At 43.6% G+C, this 21,674-nt stretch overlaps 4 protein-coding genes across 4 annotated transcripts; all 4 read right to left on the minus strand.

Moving 5' to 3' along the window:
- Nucleotides 1–566: 566 nt before the first annotated feature.
- LOC136431970 (versican core protein-like) lies at nt 567–2,261 on the minus strand. Its single transcript, XM_066422979.1, has 5 exons — nt 2,129–2,261; nt 1,798–1,911; nt 1,492–1,578; nt 1,036–1,287; nt 567–777 (listed from the first exon to the last, which is right to left on the minus strand). Exons 1-5 carry the CDS (start codon nt 2,259–2,261, stop codon nt 578–580), a joined length of 786 nt encoding a protein of 261 aa, XP_066279076.1. The 3' UTR covers nt 567–577.
- A 1,160-nt stretch (nt 2,262–3,421) lies between these two features.
- Nucleotides 3,422–6,108, minus strand: LOC136431971 (E-selectin-like). Its single transcript, XM_066422980.1, has 7 exons — nt 5,868–6,108; nt 5,448–5,624; nt 5,069–5,239; nt 4,732–4,864; nt 4,460–4,572; nt 3,976–4,112; nt 3,422–3,598 (listed from the first exon to the last, which is right to left on the minus strand). Exons 1-7 carry the CDS (start codon nt 6,106–6,108, stop codon nt 3,422–3,424), a joined length of 1,149 nt encoding a protein of 382 aa, XP_066279077.1.
- Nucleotides 6,109–7,966: 1,858 nt separating this feature from the next.
- On the minus strand, nt 7,967–11,463 carry LOC136431972 (P-selectin-like). The gene is made up of 7 exons (XM_066422981.1): nt 11,280–11,463; nt 10,464–10,634; nt 10,132–10,302; nt 9,651–9,821; nt 9,313–9,492; nt 8,492–8,662; nt 7,967–8,217 (listed from the first exon to the last, which is right to left on the minus strand). Exons 1-7 carry the CDS (start codon nt 11,386–11,388, stop codon nt 7,967–7,969), a joined length of 1,224 nt encoding a protein of 407 aa, XP_066279078.1. The 5' UTR covers nt 11,389–11,463.
- Nucleotides 11,464–11,928: 465 nt separating this feature from the next.
- On the minus strand, nt 11,929–17,033 carry LOC136431973 (E-selectin-like). Its single transcript, XM_066422982.1, has 5 exons — nt 17,004–17,033; nt 14,642–14,813; nt 14,157–14,327; nt 13,787–13,957; nt 11,929–12,131 (listed from the first exon to the last, which is right to left on the minus strand). The coding sequence occupies exons 1-5, from the start codon at nt 17,031–17,033 to the stop codon at nt 11,929–11,931; spliced, it is 747 nt and encodes a 248-aa protein (XP_066279079.1).
- Between the last annotated feature and the right edge of the window lie 4,641 nt (nt 17,034–21,674).

Here is a 21,674-nt window from a genome sequence, read left to right on the forward strand (position 1 = left end):
AGCTGGCTCATACTTAAAGGTGCCCTAAGCAATTTCAGGGGGTAAAACTTGAAATATTCTGGAGAAAACCATTCTGTTTAGTGAAGTTGAAATTGACATTTACTTCCCCATATTAGCACATCTGCATCATTATTTCATATTTTGGGCGTTGAAAAATAGCACAGAAGCAAGCCACAAAAGGAGTATTCTATTTATTGGGTCCCCCAAAAAATCAGCCCAGAATCCAGCCGTAACCGTTTTCTGTCGACAATTTTCGGTAACTTCCGGCCGCGTGACGTCACAATGCCCAAGCACATTGCGCCATGACCACGTGATTATTTCTTCGGGAGCGTTCGGGACTTATCGGTCAGAATCGTGCATGTTCGGAAGATTTGAAATGATGGCTGGCCTCCAAGTGCTTAGATTTTCAATGAATTCCCACCACACAAAGACATTACATTTTTGCTCCATGATGGTCGATATGCGATGGGATAGTGTTATCTAAACTTGTTATGGATAGAAATCAGAAAAAGATTGATTTTGAGTATGTGACTTTCACCTTTCAGTGCCCTAATATTGCTTGTGTGCCTGCAATGGATCAGTTGTGGTTATGGTTGTGGATATGGTTGAACGAGTCAGTCCCCACAGCCCCGTCCAGAATACTGTTGGGGTGGGAAACAGCCTCAAACTGGCAGACATAGTACTCAGACCGGCTGCACTGTTGATCGTCCCACCGGAACCCGGCAAGAGGCCACAGGTGCACACAGTCCTGGGTGGAGGTTCCATCGTTGGGTTCGCCTAATTAATGAACACAAATTTACTATTATTATTATCAAACTGTTATAAAGTCTCATAGAATCTTGTGAAAAATAGCTTTGATAAAAGTTCTGAATAAAAAGTATTGCTAATCACCCTAAAATAGGATTCTTACAGTTTTAGGTATTGCTCTTACTGCTATCCAAAACTACAGCAAAGAGCTACACTGTAACTAAACACGCTTGAACACAGTAAAAGGCTAGAGAACACCAAAGTATGAACATAAACTCCCAGTCAGACCTGGTGACCAGTAAGTGTAGCCTGATCCAAGTGGAGTTCCATCGCTCCACAGGAAGTGCCCTTCATTCCTCCTATCGTCCAGCCCGATCCACGTGTCCCTGCTGCCCACCAGCTGCATGAGGAACAGCTGTGTCTCCCTGTCCGGCACCGTGGCCAGGATACCGCCCTCTTCTGCACACTTCTGCTCAGCCTCGGCGAACGTAGCGGTGGAAACAGACGGGGCGTAGCACTTGTCCTCATACCTAGAGCAATCTATGGAATGGGAAAGATGCTATGGAGATTTGTAGTTGTTTACTATTTAGCTGATATTGAGAAAAGAAGAGTGTCTTACGAGTTACAATACAACAAAAATATCAGACACAGGTTGATGATTGTCCCTAAAGCAGTCTCCCATCACATCCCATTTATCCCAGATATTGAAAGTCTGAATGCATCTGTAAAATTGATCCTACTTACCCAAACAGGTGAAGAATCCCTCAGTGTTGACGCAGTGCTGGTTTGCTCCACAGGTGTTCAGGGTCTCATTTTGACATTCGTCAACATCTGTGGAATTGATTGATATGAATTGTTCTTAATTGAACTAGTGAAAGTCATGAAGGGTTCAAAGTATCATCACAGTCAAAGCTGTGCAGATACGTTAGACCCTTGCCCAGACAAGTTGAAACAAATATACCCACGACCACTTAAAACAGTACCACCTTCACGCAGGTAACAAAACAGTTCTATCATTTCCCCGATACTCTTGTATCGTTGTGTACGCACCAAGACAGTCGTCTCCGTGGAAGCCAAGATGACAGGTGCAGTAGTAGCTACCGTCCGTGTTGGTGCAGTCGGAGTTGTCTGGACAGAACCCAGCGTACCGGCACTCGTCGATATCTGGAATCAGTGATTCAACCATTAGTTGAAGTTTCAAATATACTAATTCATAACATTCCATTACTGTCTTCAAAAGAAACATTGAATAATTCTATTTTCATATTGTCCGTTTTTGCAGTTTTATTTGTTTTCTTCTATTTCTTTACAGTTTTATGCAGTTCCATTTTACATTACGAATCTATCCTGAGCATGTTTGTTTTAGCCATCAGACACTTACCAATACAGTTGGGCTCCTCGTACCCAGGCAGACACTGGCAGGAGTAGGTTCCCGGCCTGTTGATGCACCTGGCACCGGGACAGACGTCTGGCTGCTGGCACTCGTCAACGTCTGAACAAACAACGTAAGTCATTAGTTTAGATCAGTTTTATTTATGTGGAATTATGTGTACTGAATAACATATTGTAAGAGTTTTCCCGACAACGAGCATAGAGCATGATAACGGTAACTTGTTAAAACAATTGGGTATACAGGTACGTACCAACACATTCAGGGTTATCTCTGTCATCGATGAGCAGGTACCCAGGTAGACAGGTGCAGATATATCCCTGTTGAGTCAAATCACACGGGTGGATCCCACAGTTACAGTCTTCAAACGCTGTAAGAATGCAAATATATAATGTTTAAAAGTACATGTAATGTTGAGCGTATCAGCCTTTCTGAAAAAACAAAAAGATAATAGTTTTGTTCAAGCTAACCAAAAGGAACTTATGATTTAGTTACGTGTCTTGTAGGGATGTTTTGTAGGCATACCTTTGCACTTGGTAACATCCATGGCCCCACTCTTGTCCGTAGTGGTCTCGTTGGGACACAGTTTGCAGTCCGTCTGGCCGTACTCGTCCTGGTAGGTGGCGTAAGAGCACGGACGGCAGGCCTGCTCAAACACGTCATGGTACGTACCAGGTCCACAGGGAACTGTCAAATGTTAAAAACAAATAACTAACTCTATCTTTGTTTGGCAAGATTTGGTTCAGCACTCCTCTCAAGTAACAAGCTGCTAGGTAAGAAAAGATGTTGATGACAATCATGGTTCATGCAGAATTCAGTGGTTGAACTTAAAGGCTTACCGCATTCGACGCCCTGGAGTAGTTCTCCATTTTTGCAGCCAAGATTCGGCTGTGATGTGTGAAAACCTCCGTCCACAACCGTCAACGGGCTGCCGTCTACTGACATCATCACGTCTCCCGACACGATGTGATTTTGCAGTCCAGAGGCAACTTGACTGAAAGCCAAAGTAATTCACAATTTTTGGAGCCATCGTTTGAAAACCATCAAATGTATAGAAATGATTGCAGACGGTATCTGTTAATTAGTGTTATCAATACTCAGCAGATTGAGGCTCTAATCTTAAATCGCTAGCTTCAGGTCTTGTGCAAATGTCACCTTGCTACATTAGTACCACATTCTGTATTCAATACAACAATAAAATATCAGACACTGTTTGGCGTCATGGTGCTTGTGAAGAAAAAAATGTAAAAGACACAAGTGTTTTATGATCAATATTACTACATATTACCTGAGTTGCCCTGCCAGACGAACCCACTCCATCTGAACGGTGTTGGTGGGGGTCACCAGGCTCATGTCGGCATAGGCGCGCAGCTGGACAGACACCTGGTACTGGATACCTGCGCTGCGCTTCCGAAGTCCAGATCTTGCATTTGGTGCCTTCTCAACTGTTATTTCTCCAATCTGTAGAAACGTGATTGTGCACGGTTTCTTTCAGCCAGTTTTTTTATATGGCGTGACATGGTTTCGCAAGTATACCTTTGGACATCAAGATGGTTATGTTTTCGGGCGGGCGTGTATTGTGTGTGTATGTGTGTGTGTGTGTGTGTGTGTGTGTGTGTGTGTGTGTGTGTGTGTGTGTATTTGTGTGTGTATTTGTGTGCGTGTGTATTTGTGTGTGTATTTGTGTGTGTGTGTGTGTGTGTGTGTGTGTGTGTGTGTATTTTTTTTGTGTGTGTGTGTCTGAACACTATAATTAGAAAATACCTGTATGTGGGTAGGTCTTGATGAGACCTCAAAATGATGAGATAAAAATGAAAATGATTAGTTAATCAACCTGCCTGACAGGGATCGTTGCACAGTCCTAGCGATTCCAGAATCCGTCTCATCTCAGCCTCGATAGCCGCCATGCCCAAAGGTGCGTTGGCGTTGATGACCAGTCCTCCCACGGTGACAGCAGCGAACGGGTTGGACGGAGCTAAACGAGAAAAGAAAGAGCATTTAACACACTTCCAGTACTCTGCCGTATGTCACTTTGTTTTATTTATTTATTTTTTTTTTATTGCAACATTTACATACAAGACATGATGACGACAGACTCAAGCTTACAGCTTATTTTCATGTCGTCATCGACAGAATACATTACAGAATAACAAAACAAATTTTACAAATACTGAAAATGACCAGAAAACAGGTGCGGACATGCAAAGCATAAGAGCAACAAATTACTTTGTTTTATTCTGCTAGTGAGGCCATGACAAATTAGCAAATACACAGATCGATAGAATAAGCTACTTACAACCCAGAAGGAAAAGAAAGCTTTACCTGAACATTCCCCCACGTTTACATATGTGAGTAGCTGCTGCCCGGCAGGGAGGTAGATTCTGATCTTCCACAGCCACGACGTCTCCGCACTGCACTCGTACATGTCTTCATTCCTGAACAACATGTGGTTTTGACGTTTAGATTCACACAGGCACCTGTTAGCACTTCACAGTACAAAGAATATTGATACGGACTAACTTAATGCTGGGGAGTAGAGGGCATTGTTATATCAACACTGCATAGACCTATATGTTTGAATAATTTGACCCTACCTGTTGTATACCCTTGGTGCGTTGCAGTGCATCTGACAGTACTCCACAGGTGTGGTACCCTGGGGACTCTCGAAGCAGATCTTAAACCCAGCTGAAGGGACTGCCAGGTTGGATCGCTCACACAAACTGTATGCTGTATGGATAAGTTAGTGTTGGATATCAGACGCTGCTGAAAACTTGACTGCCAGTTATCACTACCAATACTTGGAAATAGAATCTACCATTTGCAATTAACCTTCAAGAATCGACTGTCCCAATAAAATGTTGCAAAAAATCAAGTAAGATTTTTCGCCAAAACAAATTTTCCTTTAAGTAATAATAAATTGTTCATACTTACGTTCACAGAAAGGTGTCGGTCCCCAGAATCTGTCTGCGTCGCACACCAGTGTGGCGTTACCCCTCAGAAGGAATCCAGCTTCACAAGTGAAAGTAGCCACGTCACCGAAACACAGTCCTGTAGAGTTACTCATGCCGTTCCTTATGGCCCCGGGTTCGCCGCAACATGTTTCTTTAGAAGACAAATGCAGTTTTTGTATCAATAAAGTAATATTGAACACGTTTTAGACACCAGTGGCAAGAAGGCATCACCGGTACAGTTACAATTACCAAATGCACAAGGCCAGATCTCCTAGATGGATACCGTAGCAGAAACGCTGAGATATTTATTCTACATTGAAAAGTAAAGTGGCTTTATACTTGTGGCAACACGGACATACTCTGACAAGTAGGCATCTCTCCATTCCACAAGCCACTCTCGTTACAGACGACATGATGTCCCGGAAGAAGTTCGTATCCATGGTTACATCTGATGTCAACAATGCTGCCGTAACAGTTGTCCGGATGGAGACTGACGGACCCATCAGCGACTGTGATAGAGCTATCACAGCACTTCTCTGTAAAATAGAAAAACACGTTTTCCGGAAAGTGATTGAAGTAGGCTCGTCAGAACAAGTTCTTGGTGTGTGGGCTTAGAATGTCACAAAAACGCAATAAAATGCACATAGAAGAACCGTCATGAACATTCTTCTGACTTTAATATCAAGAGAAGACGTGAAATGCAGATGCAGAGAGATCCGTCATATTTTTTATTACAAACCTTTTGATTATTTGAAACCTATGAGAATGTGCGGACTCACTCTGGCAGCTTGGCAACCGGTTGCTCCACTGCGCAGTCTCAGTACAGGTTAGGGCCACGTCACCCACCGGCTCATGTCCGAGGTCACAGCTGAAGGTCACCGTGTCATTGAAGCAGTGGGTCCCCCTGTACTCGCCGTTTGGAATGGCAGGGCGGCTGCAGCATTTCTCTGTCAGAATATATAGTTCGGATGATTCATATGATTTGCTTGTACTTAAGAATATCATAACACTGCCAGCCATATCCTGGATTGATATTGACAAAAGTATGATCTAACTGTTAAATGAAACAGAATCTCTATCTATTGTTTCTTCTTCACATTAAACCCAGGCGAGAGACTGAGAAGTGGACCATAATGGGTCCAAGCAAAATAAGAATGCGAAAAGTCCCTTATATAATTACTCTGACACTGAGACGGTGAACCGGTCCACTGGCCGTTCGCTTCGCACGTCCTGGTACCACTGCCGATGAGCTCGTACCCGGGGATACATGTGATTGTCACAACCTCTCCAAAAGAGAAGCCGCCGGTGAGACCACCATTGGGAGGAGGTGTGAGGCGGCTACACTGCTTCTCTGGAAGATGGACGGGAAGATGGAAATATCCATTTATCAATGGCTTAATACATCATCATGTTTGAATCAGCAGGAGCAATGTTTCCAAAATCAGACCCAGTTATATGTCTCCCCTACAAATGGAGGTAACAATGGCTAGCTATATTGTGTTTCATATGTAATCTTACTGGTGCAGCTTGGTTGTACTCCACTCCATTGCTGGTTGTCCTCGCAAGTCCTGATGGGTACTCCCACAAGGTCAAATCCAAGGTCACACGAGAAGGTCACCTGGTCACCAAAACCGTGTCCTCCACTGGCGGAGCCGTTTGCAGGGGCCGCGAGGGGCACACACTGCTTTACTGGAAATTAAGATGTCATGTCAAAATATTGAATGTCAACTCCGTACACTTTGATCTTCGGAGCACGGATATCCAGCAACAGAGTTGAACTTCTACAAAGATTAGTTGGCAAACTACGGGTTTGGGGGTATGTGGATAAGTGCAGGAATGCACTTAACTTACGTGCGGACCATCGGAAGTGAATGAATAGGCTTTATCTCCTTACTGTCGCATGTCGGCTGCACGCCGCTCCACTGTCCGTCCGCTTGACACGTGCGCACGGAACTTCCCACCAACTCGTACCCAGGGACGCACGAGAACGAGGCTGTATCGCCGTAATATATCCCGCCACTGGCTGCTCCGTTTGCAGGGACGCTCAGTTGTGGGCAGCGTTTCTCTGCGGGAGTAACAAAAAGTCATTTCTGCTATCCATTTATGCTTTTTAGGACCATTATTTCATATCTATTAGAGAGGTTTTTATCAAATGTTGTTGACGTAATATCTTATTCAGACGGTCATGTCATACTCACTCTCACAGTACGGCTGTACCCCGGTCCACTGCTGGCTGCTCTGACAGGTTCGCCGCTGACTCCCGACCAGTTCGTAACCGACGTTACATTCGAACGCCACGGTGTCCTCGTAATAGTTCGTCCCGTTAATGCCGCCGTTTGGTGGAGCGTCCAACATCGGGCATTCGATTTCTGAAAGGTATCGACAGGATTATACAAACTTGCATATTACATTTTATACGTTAAGGTACTTGATGATATTCTCTTTAATTTATTTTTCATGTATGCAAACGGTCTGTGAAAGTATGCCAGAAGCTATAGAATTCTTATCAGAATAGAAAACAATGCCAACGATTGTAAGTTGTTCAGCTCGCATAGGTGGTCCACAAATGATGAGTACGTACTTTGACATGCCGGCTCCCTGCCACTCCACTGTTGACTGGCCTGACACGTTCTCTCCACGCTGCCGGTCAACTCGTACCCTTCTGCGCATGTGTAGTAAGCTGTGTCGCCGTAGTACGTCCCATCCGTGACGTCACCGTTGAGGAAAGCGGAAAGTCCTGGGCACTGTTTCTCTGACAAGTGGATCGAAGAGTTTTGTAATTGTTCTAATAAAAATTTTCAGTGGTTAAAGGATAATATAGGGAGTGATATCATAGGACTTTATCACATTCATAGGGTACGAAGCTCCACCTCGTCTCTCATACTTGAACGTCAATTGGTAGAAAGGTTCCAAAACTACAACCATCAAAGTTGCGCGCAATGGCAATTTTCCACTCACTGATGCACGATGTCTGTGCTCCCGACCAGGTCCGGTCCGCCTGGCAGGAACGGGAGGTACTGCCGCTCAGCTCGTACCCAGTGTTGCAGACGAAGGTTGTTCGGTCCCCGAAGAAGTTATTTCCGCTCATCTGACCGTCGGATATAGGACTTAGAGGAAGACACTGGACTCCTAACATTTGATGAATTTCTCATGAGTAAAGATAGTACCGATAAAATTGAAGTTCCATCGTTAATTTCAATGACCTATTTCCTATCTGAAGTACATGTAACGTTAGTTCCTAATTGTCGGGCGTTTTCAGGCAAAACATGTTCAAGCAGTCGTCAGCTTTAGTGCCAAAATGTGCCTTTGGGTAGCAAAGGGCGATATCTTTTCCTGTTGATACAGTTTCTTGCCTTTGTATTGCGTAAGCCAGATTCCTTACATGCAAGTGAAGATGACTTACTGTCGCAGGTCGGCTGGGTTCCATCCCATTGCTGATTGGCCTGACAGGTTCTTGTGTCGCTGCCGCTCATCTCGTACCCAGGGTCGCACGTGAAGGAGACCACGTCGCCATAGAACAGGTTACCGGTGACATTTCCGTTCGCTGGAGGTAACAGGACGGGGCACTCTTGTCCTGAGATGGAACAATTCACAATAAAATAATAATTTTTTTCCATTTACATTCAAGTAGTGCATTGCCGCTAATCGCTATTTCCCGTGTTGTGACTATATGTGATAGGTGTCAAGACTTCATGAAATAACAGAATGTGTGAATGTAGAGAACTGCCGTATACAGTTACCGAAGATTAGTGTACAGATAAACAGTCCCCAAGAATTCATTTTGATTTGATTTAGATGAACAGTCAGAGGAACAATATGATAACAAATCAGAGAATGATAACGATAGTAAATGGTAACAAACAAACAACTGATTAGCCTCCATAGCAGGCTCTGAACCGGCCTTTTTGGGGGCTAAATAATACACCTTTTGCAGCCAGCCCGTAACCATCAGCCACCCCCGTAACCATTCAGTGCCGGCAGAAATAACAGATGAACAAAATTCAAAATTTCAGGTAGCAAACATTTAGTTCATAAGTGTAAAAAGAGAAAACATATGAATCCCAACTAAGAATCTTGTACATAAAGTAAAGAAGATGTAATGGGTTAATTTTGAATGGAAAAATAAACGCCCTTCTGCTAATGGACGCCTGGTGCAATGTTATGTTTTAATTAAGACTTACTTTAGCTAAACAAAGAGATCAAGTAAGCATCAGTAGTACTTACTTGTGCAACTTGGCTGTAGACCGGTCCAAGTCTTGTCGGCCTGACAGGTCCGCGTGACCACCGGGGCGGGGCCGACCATCTGATAGCCGCTGTTGCAGTAGAAGATGACGGTGTCATCGTAGCCATTCCCACCCGTCTTGTAACCGTTTAGTGGGGAATCCAGCTCTGGGCATTCGTTTTCTGTAATCGACAATGATAATGGAATATCATAAAACATTTTCTCATCTTCTAACTGTATGGAAAGAAAGTCAAGAAGGCATCTTTTAAAAATTGCTAGACGTTTATTTTGATTTTTGGCTACTGCATGGCAAGATCTGTAACTAGGTGAAGCAACTCACCTGCACATGTGGGTTGTGCGCCGCTCCACAGCCCGTCCTCCTGACAGGTCCTGTTGCTGCTGCCCGTCAGAGTGTAGCCCGCCCAGCAGCTGAACTGCACCGTGTCGCCGTACTCATGGCCGCCCGACACCGAGCCGGACGTCGGTGGGTTCAGGGTGCTGCACTGGATCTCTGGGAATATTAGAGTAGCACGTCAACAGTTGTATCGGTGGCGTCACAAAACTCGACGGCATTATGGTCAAGCACTACAGAATTGGTGATTAAAACACCGGAACAGTGGTAACGTGTATCGGAGTTAACTTACCAGCATGGCAGCTAGGCTAGAGCAGAGGTCAAACGAACTGCTATTTTTTAGTGACTTGGCACTGCTATCTATTCATAAGAAACCTTTACGTACGCTGACCTTTAATAACCAGTAAGAATACGCGTTACTTTGGCCCAGTCAATAAAAATGAAGAGCTGAAAGAGTACATAAACCTACTTGAGCAGTACGGCTGGTTGCCGCTCCACTGTTGGCTGTCCTGACAAGTACGTGTGAAGGTGCCGATGATGTCATACCCTGTCTCACAGAAATACGTCACCTCCTCCCCGTACGTGTTCACGCCGGTCACCGCGCTGTGATCGGGAGCGGTTACAGGTGGGCAGGTCTTCACTGGAAGGACAAAACCAGCAGGTATGTAGAGTGCTGCAGACTATGTTCTGACTCTTAAGGATATTATTAGTCTTACGTCGGTACATATATATTCACTTTGATCATGTAGCACAAAACTTCAACATGTGCGTAGTGCTGTATAACGGTTGAACAAGCCTCACATTGACAGGTAGGGTCTGGTGCGCTCCACGTCTTGGTGGCCATACAGCTCCGTGTGGGGTTCCCCACCAGCCTGTAGCCCACCTCGCACTCGTACGTCACCGTGTCTCCGAACGAGTTTCCCCCCGTGACTTCTCCATGGGCGGGCGGCTGAGACTCGGGACACTGGGATCCTGAAAACAGTCATGTACTAATGATATTGGTAATGGAGTGATGAAGCGATATGAATTAATTATAAATGGTCATGATTTTTAATGGGTCTTGGGTGCTATATGTTTGGGATCCCTCGCAGCTTCCTTGGAACTTCATTGGTGTTTTTTTTTGAAACCTTAGAAAAGGAAAATTCAATAAGTGGTTGGATTTAGATGATTTGGGGCATGTAGGTACCTTAGGAGATGATTTACATAATCAAATGCTACTCGAACTTATGCAAATCAGAAAATATCTTGTATATTTAAGAAATGATGCTATGATTCATGATAGGGCATTCAAACATGTAACTTGGAACAAAAGGAATAGTCTGGATGCAAATTATGCAAATGAGGACCTAATTTGGACCATTATAAAGGCCTCTCGGTGTAACACACCAGCTTCGAATTAGAATTAATGGGAAAATGCTTTAATACCTTAGTGGTAAAGTCGAGAATTTCATACTTGTCAAGACGTCATAAGATAACAAAATGTGTGAATGTAGAATGCCATACTTGTGACGTTTGGAAGCTAGGTAAATATTACATAAATTATACAAATACTCCTGAAATCACAAGGTTATGCGTATAAGATATAACATATACCAAAGTGACACAATTTTTACTCACGGACACACGAGGGTTCTGTTCCGCTCCACGTCTGGTCGTTCTGACACGTCAGCGTGCTGCTGCCCAGGATCTCGTACCCAGTGTTGCACGTGAAGGTGACCTGGTCCATGAAGGCGGTGCCTCCGAACTTCAGGCCGTTAGCGGGGATGTCAAGTGGCGGACAGTGTGCCTCTGGTTATGGCAAAATGACAGATTATTGATGATTAAGCCAATTAAGTTCAACATCTCCATAGCACATTACTTCAAGTATCTGAAACGATTACTGTAAATGCATTTTAGTTCGCGTGGTTTTTATATCGGGGTATGGGGGAAAATGGAATGTTCATGGTGCTTTTAAGTTCGCGTTTGAAACAATAGTAATGCTACATTCATAGGTGGTTTTAAGTTCGCGCTGAAAGTTGACAGCGAAAAACGCGAACATAAAACCACCGCTGACATTTCTGCATTTACAGTATACCATTCCATCACACTCAGTGAACACTTTTGTAAATCTTAAGATTTGTAATATATCCCAATCCCAAGATAAGAGGTAAGACGTTATAACAGCGTGACATTCAATGAAACGACGGCGCCGTCCTTACCAACAGGTCTGTGGTGATTGCTTCTGATCATAGGGACATATCTACGCAAAAGTATTAAAAAAGGCCTTTCAACACGGCTTACTTATACAAGAAGGTTGCGATCCGGTCCACTGCTGCGTCACCTGGCAGGTTCTGGAGGTACTGCCCTGCAGCAGGTATCCAGGGTTACAGGAGAACGACACCGTGCAGCCCACCTCACAACCGCTGAGACCGTCAGTGTTGTACATGATACTGCCGCACAGGGGAGCCTCTAGGCAGGCGCACTGTTCCACTGTGGAGAGCAACACTAGTGTTGTTGATTCATAACAAACTCGTGCTAATGTTATCAAGAGTGACATAATTATCTTCGCCGAGTACTTGTACTCGGAGAAGATTATGTTTTCGGTTGAAAAATCTGTTGGGTGGGTCCGTATGTATGTCAGGAGCATAACTCGGGAAAGCTTCAATGAATCTTCATGATTTTTGGTAGGTGTGTAGTGGTTGTGCCAAGGAAGGTCAAGTTCGAAAATGGTTTACCTTGCGTTTTTCAACAATACTGCAGCGGACTTTGCATTCTTTTGTGCTTGTGTGTAGGCAATAAAAGTGACGGAAACGTTAATGGATCTTCATGATTTTTTGCAGGTGTGTAGATGTTGTAAAAACGGAGGTCAAGTTCAAAAATGGTTCCCCTGGCATTTTCCGTCGGTACTGCAGCGGGCTTTGTATGGATGTGTATTTGTATGTCGCCAGCATAACTCGAGAAGCTGTTGATGGATCTGTATGATATTTAGTGGATGGGTAGGGTTTACAGAAAGGAAGGTGAAGTTCGATAATGGGCCTTCTAGTGGGTACCTAAGGTACTGCAGCGGAGATTGAAAATTTAGGGGCATATTTTCTGAAAGTGCTATGGTCATGATTGTTGTGTGGTAGATAGTTCATGCCACAGAAAGTAAGTTGTGTAAGTTTGGCCCCCCTAGCGGCTTGTTTAGAACTGCAGTGGGTGTTTTTTTTTTACATTCGGACATGATGTCGTGATGTTTGGTATGTAGAGAGCTCAGATGGTACTATACATAATCAATGACTAATTAGGCAAATCAGGAGCTTATTAGCATAATTAGTAAGGAAAGTTTGTTAACCCACTGCATTTCATTATGGGACATGGGACAGTGTCAGGTCATGTAAACAGATGGCCTTGCATAAACGTACATGTAGGTCAAATAAATAAACAGATGAGGCACCCACTTTTCTCCAAGCAGAGGTGTGGGTCCAGCTGCTTTTTAACGTGTTCAGTTCAGGCATTGTTGTTCAACACAGTTGGCGACATAACTAAAAGAGGCTAAAATAGAAAGCCTGACAAAAACACCTAAAAACACGTGAAAAACCATCCAGACCCACTCCTATGCTCGGAGAGTACACTGCACCAAAACTGCACCACTGGTAGGTGCGGAAAAGTCACATGTACCATGTCTTTCAAGATGTGTATGATATGGAATAAAGATTTATTCTATTCATATATATTGACAGTGCCATTTCATAATCACTTTCAACTTACAACACTGCAATATCGAACCTTTGTGGCCCATATGATATCAACATACTCATATTTTTTCATGACCAGTTATGACGTATATCAGCACACTAGACACATATACAAGTCCTGTACCACCAAATGATTTTTAACCCTTTCTAGACTGGACTCATTCGCCCCATCATAACTCCCAAATGGTATGGTGCATGATCAAATGTGCAGGGGGTGATAAGCATGTAAATATTAATCACTCTCCATGATAAGCCATGATTATTTGGCGAAGACAATGTGTCCGTGGAACTCTAGTTCTATTTGAAGGTTACATGAAGATTAGAAATGAAAGGTTTTCATTAAAGGCTATTCACTTTACAGGCTATATAATGATTGTCATTTTTTTAGTCCCAGCGTAGGATACTCACAGACACAGTCCGGCTGGATCCCGGTCCAGGTTCCGTCCGACAGACAGGTGCGTGAGAAGCTGCCCCTCAGCTCGTACCCAGGATCACAGGAGAAGGTGACGGTGCTGAGGTAGGAGGTGCCTCCGGATGAAGCTCCATTGGGAGGAGGGGACAGCGGGGGACAGTGTACAACTGATGGATAAGGGTAGTGTATTTTCATCCACAAACTGCGAGTTCTACTTTATCTAAAAAATGACTTTTCAATTGATGCCTTTGAATACGCTGCGTTTAAAGGTCACTATAACAAGCAGACCTAGACTTTTTCCAGTGACTATTAGAAGGCCACCGATGACATGTCTTTACTTCAGTCGAAATTGTGACTGTAACCTACCTGAACAGAGCGGCTGGGTGTGGCTCCAGGTGTAGTCAGTTTTGCAGGTGAGAGAGGTTGTTCCGTTCGGCTCGTTGCCAGGGTTACAGACGACGTTCATGACGTCTTCTGTGTAGGTTCCTCCGTACAGGACTCCGTTGGGGTCGAAGGTGAGCGCGGGACACTGTCCGCCTGGAGATATGTATCAAGTCAGAGGGTTTATAGATTATCAACACTTGTGCGAAATTCATTAACTAATACTTTGTATTGGCAACACAACTGAGCTCCCCCTATCCTGCTGATGAAGTGTTGCTGCTGTCTAAGGTGAGTCCATCATCCACTCTGTAACCACCCTTTCCATTTCTACAATTCCAATGAATATATTACTGGAACTACATGTATGTGGAAAGCTAGCCTTGACCCCTAAACACCAAGATGGCTTTGGGAAAAGATCGATTTGCTAGCAACTTTGAAGTAGGTTTTCCATGGAAGTCTCTACCACTCACGTGTACAGTACGGGCTGGAGCCCTCCCAGTACCCGTTTTCCCCGCACGTCCTCATCTTAGCGCCGACCAGCTCGAACCCGGGTTTGCAGGAGTACGTGGCCTTGGCGCCATATGTGATGGACGGGTGGGACACGTCTCCGTGGACGGGGGGATCCAGCGGACGACAGACAACCTCTATATGGGTAGAGAATGATGAATGATAATCAAGCAGCGCATCATGAAATTCTTATATCATTTTCACTGATGCCTTTACGATAAAAACCTCTGACGAAAAGAATACAGCATGGTGACTGGGCCGGCAGGTTAATTGTTAAAATCACAGAAACGGGCGTCCAAAGGGTTTGCATTGCATATAAGAATGCTACCCTTCCATGCTTCAAAGCTTGCTTAATCGCCCATTCTAACCCAACTTAGGGAAGAAATTAGTAATGTAGAAAATCAAGACTGAACTGGTTTCGCAGCAGGATCCAGTGTATGCCTTTGAGCATGCGCAGTCTGATCCTGTCCAGTTCCCGCCGTTATAGCAGGGCACGTCGGGAACGCAGTCTCTGAATTCATAAGACTCCCCCGTGCAATCGCTACCACCACAATACCTCTTCGTTTTCACCGTACGTGAGTAGATCTGGGTGCCTCTGGAAATAATAGATACACAGTCCTTCCAATTTTCTAGCCGCTGCCGTAGCTACAAAAACATTGCACCAAAAACTAGGTATACATGATATATATCCAGATCAATATATAAATCAAAGAAGACTTTGTCAACACGTACCGATTGCGAGTACATTGAATGCTCAAATACATTTATATTAAGTGAGGCACATTCGTAGTATTTCCTACACTCACTGTAACAATTCCAAGTGTCCCTGAATAGAGATCGATTACTAGCTTTCAATAGAATTATACATTCTCCTCATCAATTATCTAAGTAAAGGCCTGATTTGCATTCTATGAATTTAATCATTATCAATTTCTTTATTATTTCGTCGACCGATGATGATGATAATTATCACCTTGTTGACCTTCTTTTTCACGACCCCTACACACCTAGAACCATACACAGCTTCGTGAAATTATGTTGTCCACAAACAAACACAAAAACACAGCTCGCTACCAACAAACACCGGGTGGACCATTTTCAAACTTGGCCCTCCTTTCAACAAACGCCACCCAACTACCAAATATCATTCATGGCGTGTAATTTGCGTTTGATTTTCACGAACAATAAAAATATAGCACTACGGTCAAAATTAATTCCGCACCCGAATCTTTGGGTGCTTTTCTTGTCAGTACCCCCCCCCCCCCTATCGGGGGCCAAGTGTTGCAAAATTACATATATATAAAGAAAAAAAATTAAGATATATAAGGATGGTTTAACGCACTTATATATATTCAGGTTTACACACATATACACAAGGGGGGAGACACACACATATATGTTCAGGTTTACTCACACACAGATATATACTAGCCTCCGTTGCAGACTCTGAAGCGGCTTTTTGGGGGGCTAAATAATACACATTTTGCAGCCACCCCGTAACTATCAGCCATCCTGTAACCATCAGCCGCCGATGGTTACAGGATGGCTGATAGTTACGGGGTGGCTGCAAAAAGTGTATTATTTAGCCCCCCAAAAAGCCGCTTCAGAGTCTGCAACGGAGGCTAGATATATACAAAGGAGGACAGACATATATGTTCAGCTTTACTCACACACATATATACAAGGGGAACACACACACATATGTTCAGCATTACTCACACATACATACAAAGGAGGACACACATACATGTTCATGTTCAGCTTTACTATAAACCCTATCCGAGCCTAATCTGCAGTACCGCTCCCGACCGCGACCTAAAAAGTGTTAAAACGACGGTCAAATTGCCAACTGAAGTGGAAGTGTGTGGGTTCTGACCCCAATTTTGCTCCAAACTTTGAAGTAGAGTCACTGAAGAATGATATAATGAAGCGTCATGACTTTCGAAAGCTTATGAGATGACTGACACATATAGATGTGAAATATGCAAATCATGTCCTTATGCATCAATACTGAGTTAATGTTACGATTCTGCTACGTTCATGAACAGTGGACGTTGCAACATGCAACCGATGAAGCCGAAAGAGAACAATCAATTTCAAATAACAGTTCTCCATAATGTGTGTGTGGGGGAGTTTTTGTTTTGTTTTTGCACAGTTCACAAACACCAAAAATAGACGAAATAATGAAGAAAATATGCTGAAAAGGGGTTGTACATGTCAGTACCTGTCATTCACATTAAGATTTATTCGCAAGAATAATTTAAATTTTTGCGCCGAAATCTTACATAGTGTGCCTTTAACAACTTGGGTAATGTATGGAGTAACCTTGGGGATCCCAAAAAGGCGGTCAGCCATCATGAACCGGCACTACAGATGGTGCGGAGTATCTATGGCAAGAACACTGCACAAACCGACATTGCCTGGTCACTTAACAACTTGGGCAACGCCTGGAGGAACCTTGGTGATCACAGAAAGGAGGTCAATTATCATGAACAGGCACTACAGATGAGGCGGCGTATCTATAGTGACACCACTGTACATCCTGACATCACCGCCTCACTTAACAACCTGGGTGCCGCCTGGAGTGACCTTGGGGATTACAGAAAGGCGGTCAGCTATCATGAACAGTCACTACAGATATGGTGAGGACAATATACATCCCGACATCGCCAACTCACTTAACAACTTGGGTAACGCCTGGAGTGACCTTGGGGATCACAGAAAGGCGGTCAGCTATAGTGAACTGTCACTACAGATGAGGCGGCGTATCTATGGTGAGGACAATATACATCCCGACATCGCCAACTCACTTAACAACTTGGGTAACGCCTGGAGTGACCTTGGGAACCACAGAAAGGCGGTCAGCTATTATGAACAGTCACTACAGATGAGGCGGCGTATCTATGGTGAGGATAATATACATCCCGACATCGCCAACTCATTTAACAACTTGGGTAACGCCTGGAGTGACCTTGGGAATCACAGAAAGGCGGTCAGCTATTATGAACAGTCACTACAGATGAGGCGGCGTATCTATGGTGAGGATAATATACATCCCGACATCGCCAACTCATTTAACAACTTGGGTAACGCCTAGAGTGACCTTGGGAATCACAGAAAGGCGGTCAGCTATTATGAACAGTCACTACAGATGAGGCGCAGTATCTATGGTGCATGAGGACACGGCACATGTACATCCAGACATCGCCGGCTCACTTAACAATTTGTGCGTCTCCACGAGAGACATTGGTGATCGGAGAAAGGCCATTAGCTATTTCCAACTCATAAAACAAGTGAAGCAGACAAATTAGAACCTCAGATAAATAATGAGTACTATTCACTGCATATGACCTCCACGATCTTTATGATATCATATGATCTTCCTTACCAAAAACGGCCTGTTTACCTATACATTTCTAAATGTATCTTATTATAGACTTTAAAAACACAGAGCTGTCACATTAGTGGGCAATACGATAGATTGTTGAATGAAATTTATGAAGTATCTCTACTTGTGATTTTGTTGCTGTTGAGGACTATGTCAATGTAGCAAAAATTCCCCTCCTTCATCTGTACTGCTATGACATTCGGACGAAGATCAATTTACTTAAAACTTGTTGCATACGTCTGTTATTGTTGGTGACGGAAAAATGTTGTTTAAGATAAGAAGCAAATAAGTCGTGAAGATTCCCATTCTTTTTCAGATCGGACTAATAAAACCTTGTTACCTCCATCTGGGAAGTAGGTATCCACTTTGAGAATGAACGTCACTTCACCGTCTGATGGGGTCGATTTAGCTAGGTGTATTCCTGTCAGTCAGTTAAAGTTATCGTACGGTGGATATGTATTTGTATTATTTACATTGATGCGCATTGACTATTGAAGCACTAAAATAGACGAGCACCACAAGGGATTTTAAATGATATTTGTAATTATTCTGAATCATTTGAATAAACTTTGAGAATATCTAAGTCACGATAATTCTGAACGTTTGAAAGAAATTGAAGATCGAAATTTGCATTTATTATGTTTAGCCATATCTAGTATGGCTAAACATATTGTTTTTATGTTTAGCCATAAGCATATTGTTTTCTCTCATGTTTCTTCTTCTTCTCCTGTCAAATCTTCAAATCGATTCATCTCTGTCATTTTTTGACCAAATGACCTGAAATTTGGTACAGAGGTAATGTAGGCAAAAACCAATGTGCGTTCTTTTCCTTTTTTTTATATTGACCTTGAAAGTGATTTTATTGAGGTTTTAAGGCTATTTTTAGCATATCTTGGCCTCCTGCGCCCTGGTATTTCAACCGAATGACCTGAAATTTGCTGTATATGTGGCTTGAACAAATATTTAAAGGACTACATTCCCATTTTTGGCATGCATATATCCAAAACGATATATTTTGGGCTTTCTTGACAATATTTGCCACTTCTGTCACTTTCAATACTACATATGACCTACAGGTCATTGACCCCAACTGCCTTGCACCTGGCCAAGCTGGAAGTTTGCTTACGAGGAGGAAAGACCGGACATAAACATTTAACGTGATTATCGGGAAAACACCATGCAAAGGGGCGAATCATTGACCTTACCGGGGACTGACTCTACTGGCCTAATCATTCCTTTTTTTGCCGAATTCTACGATCCATACGCCCGTACGTAGGACATGTAGGAAGGCCTGGTGGTGGACGCTACACATCACGGGAGACGCGTGTTGGTCCGAGACAGACAGCGGCGTGCTTTCGATCGCGTAGACCAAAACGCCTGTCCCCAGTGAGACCATGTGTTTTGCGCGGCATGCCCCGAATCCGTCTACCATTGCTGAATGTAGCCCGATTCATAGAGGTCTATTTTGTAAGCATTATTTCATGTACCCCTCAGCGTGAGAATTCCTTGTGCAACACTTCGCGTTACATGCGGAAGACGCTGTGAGACGTTTTCACGAATGTACCTTCTGATTTAGTGCTACGCCAGATAGTGTGCCTAACTTAGTACGCTTTGGTAATTTTGCTCTCTTCGGAAGTCGGTGATGAAGTTAGGGAAATGTAAATAAGGCTTGAAGTCTGCTATATTCTAGCTTTCTTTTGACCGGAAAATTTTGACTGTGTGCACTTCTAACGTCATGTGAGAAGGGCTATATCTAGCGCATCCCAGCTCATGTTCCCATGGGAAATAGGCTACTACGCGGCCCGACGTACGTATTGAATGCGGCCCGACTTACGAAATCATTACGAAAAAACGACACCGCTTACATCAACAATACTCCGTCTACTTATTGGGAAACATCTTCGCCATCTCTGTATTCAGTTTCCTTTTAATAGATGGTACCAATCACATGTTAGAGCGTAACAAAACTGTGCGTTGAAACGTTCCGCCACCATCGCGGCCCAAAAAAAATGGCGGGAAAACAACGTCGTCAGACGACAGCAATGTTTACGTTGTTTTTCTTTGGTTGGTTTTCTTCTCAACAAACACTTAAAGACCCAAATTTTTAGTGTTTTATGAAATTATTTTTCTTATGTGTATGATAGCTGTGTGACTTATGTATCTGCTTGGCACAGGTCGTATATTTAGGTGCCGGGCCGTCTAGCTACGCAGTGACCCTCTACTCAGCGTTGCCATCATTATTGTCAAAATACCATTCTCGACAAAACAAGAAATGAATATGTACACATATGTTTTGAATGCAAATAAAAATTATGTGCATGGACTTGGTTTATTTATCTTCCTTATGAGCATAGTCAGTGGACACAAACACGGCGTACTTATGCATAACAAGATCACTAAAAAATCCGTCCTAAGTTAGGGCGCGTCCTAAGGTAGGGCAACCCCCGTTATCAATGAAATATAAAGGAGACATTAAACATATGACTACTATCTTAGTTGGTTTGATTTTAGATGTTTCAGATATTGTCAATCGACCGTTAATCTACCACAAGAGCTACCTACCACCCAAAAATCGTTACTATACCTTGTACAAAACACGAGATAGAAAACTGTAAATTCTCAACATTTCTTCAATATGATCTAACTACATACCAAATTTCATCAGAATCCATCCATAGCTTCTTGAGTCATGCTGCTAATTCAGCTAAACTACCAACAAATCCCTACAGACGCTACAGAAGACATAGCCTTCCTGGCGAAGGTAACAATGAGAACAAAGCGACCAGTAGAAACACCCAGTTACTTACTTTGCACCACATGGCGTGCTGCAAGAGCCGCTGCGTGCCCAATCGTTCCATTCGCAGTTCACCGCTGTGCAGGGGGGTGGGTTGCGGCGGCGCCGGCGCCGACGAACCGCGGACCCCAGCAGAAGGAGGAGGGTTGCGAGCAGGACTATGGAGACCTTCATCTGAATACCCAAAACAGATTCTGTGTCGGACGTTGGAGTGGCTTAAGGTGATTGAAATAGGGAAGACACAACCTGGTCTAAAAGCATTGGTAAATTGGCATTATGCCGTATTTCAGGAGTGCTCGTAACTTATAGGAATTCAAAGAAAGCAAGGGGCGTTTAACATGGCAATTCATATCGCAAGAAGCCTCATTAGATCATTTCTAAGTACCCTGCTAATATCCAAAGGACGTCGACCAATCTTTAGAAATGATCTGCAAACCTACCCTTCTGTCTTGTAATCGAGAAGAAGAGACAGCGTGTGTACGTCGACAGCCGATGGCAATTGAATGTTTGCACTGGTTCGCAGCTTGATACCTTGTACCTGCCGATATTGGCCTAAGGCGAGGTAATCAGCTGTCAACTCGTCAATCGCCCAAAGGTCATACTGATAAGAAGTTTGGTAGTCAGCAGGAATTCCAAGTGACAACATCTACATTGTATTACCCTTGGTACCCTGGTACACATCGTATTGATTTTGCCCCACCGAGGACTAGGGGTAGGCGTTGAGGCGGGACTCGTAGGTAAGTAGGTACCCGTATATATGTATTGTAGGGCGACTCAGAAACCAGCTTTCCATACCGCACGGCCGTGACTACTT

The sequence above is a fragment of the Branchiostoma lanceolatum genome, chromosome 4 (assembly GCF_035083965.1).
Source record: "Branchiostoma lanceolatum isolate klBraLanc5 chromosome 4, klBraLanc5.hap2, whole genome shotgun sequence".
NCBI lineage: Eukaryota > Metazoa > Chordata > Leptocardii > Amphioxiformes > Branchiostomatidae > Branchiostoma > Branchiostoma lanceolatum.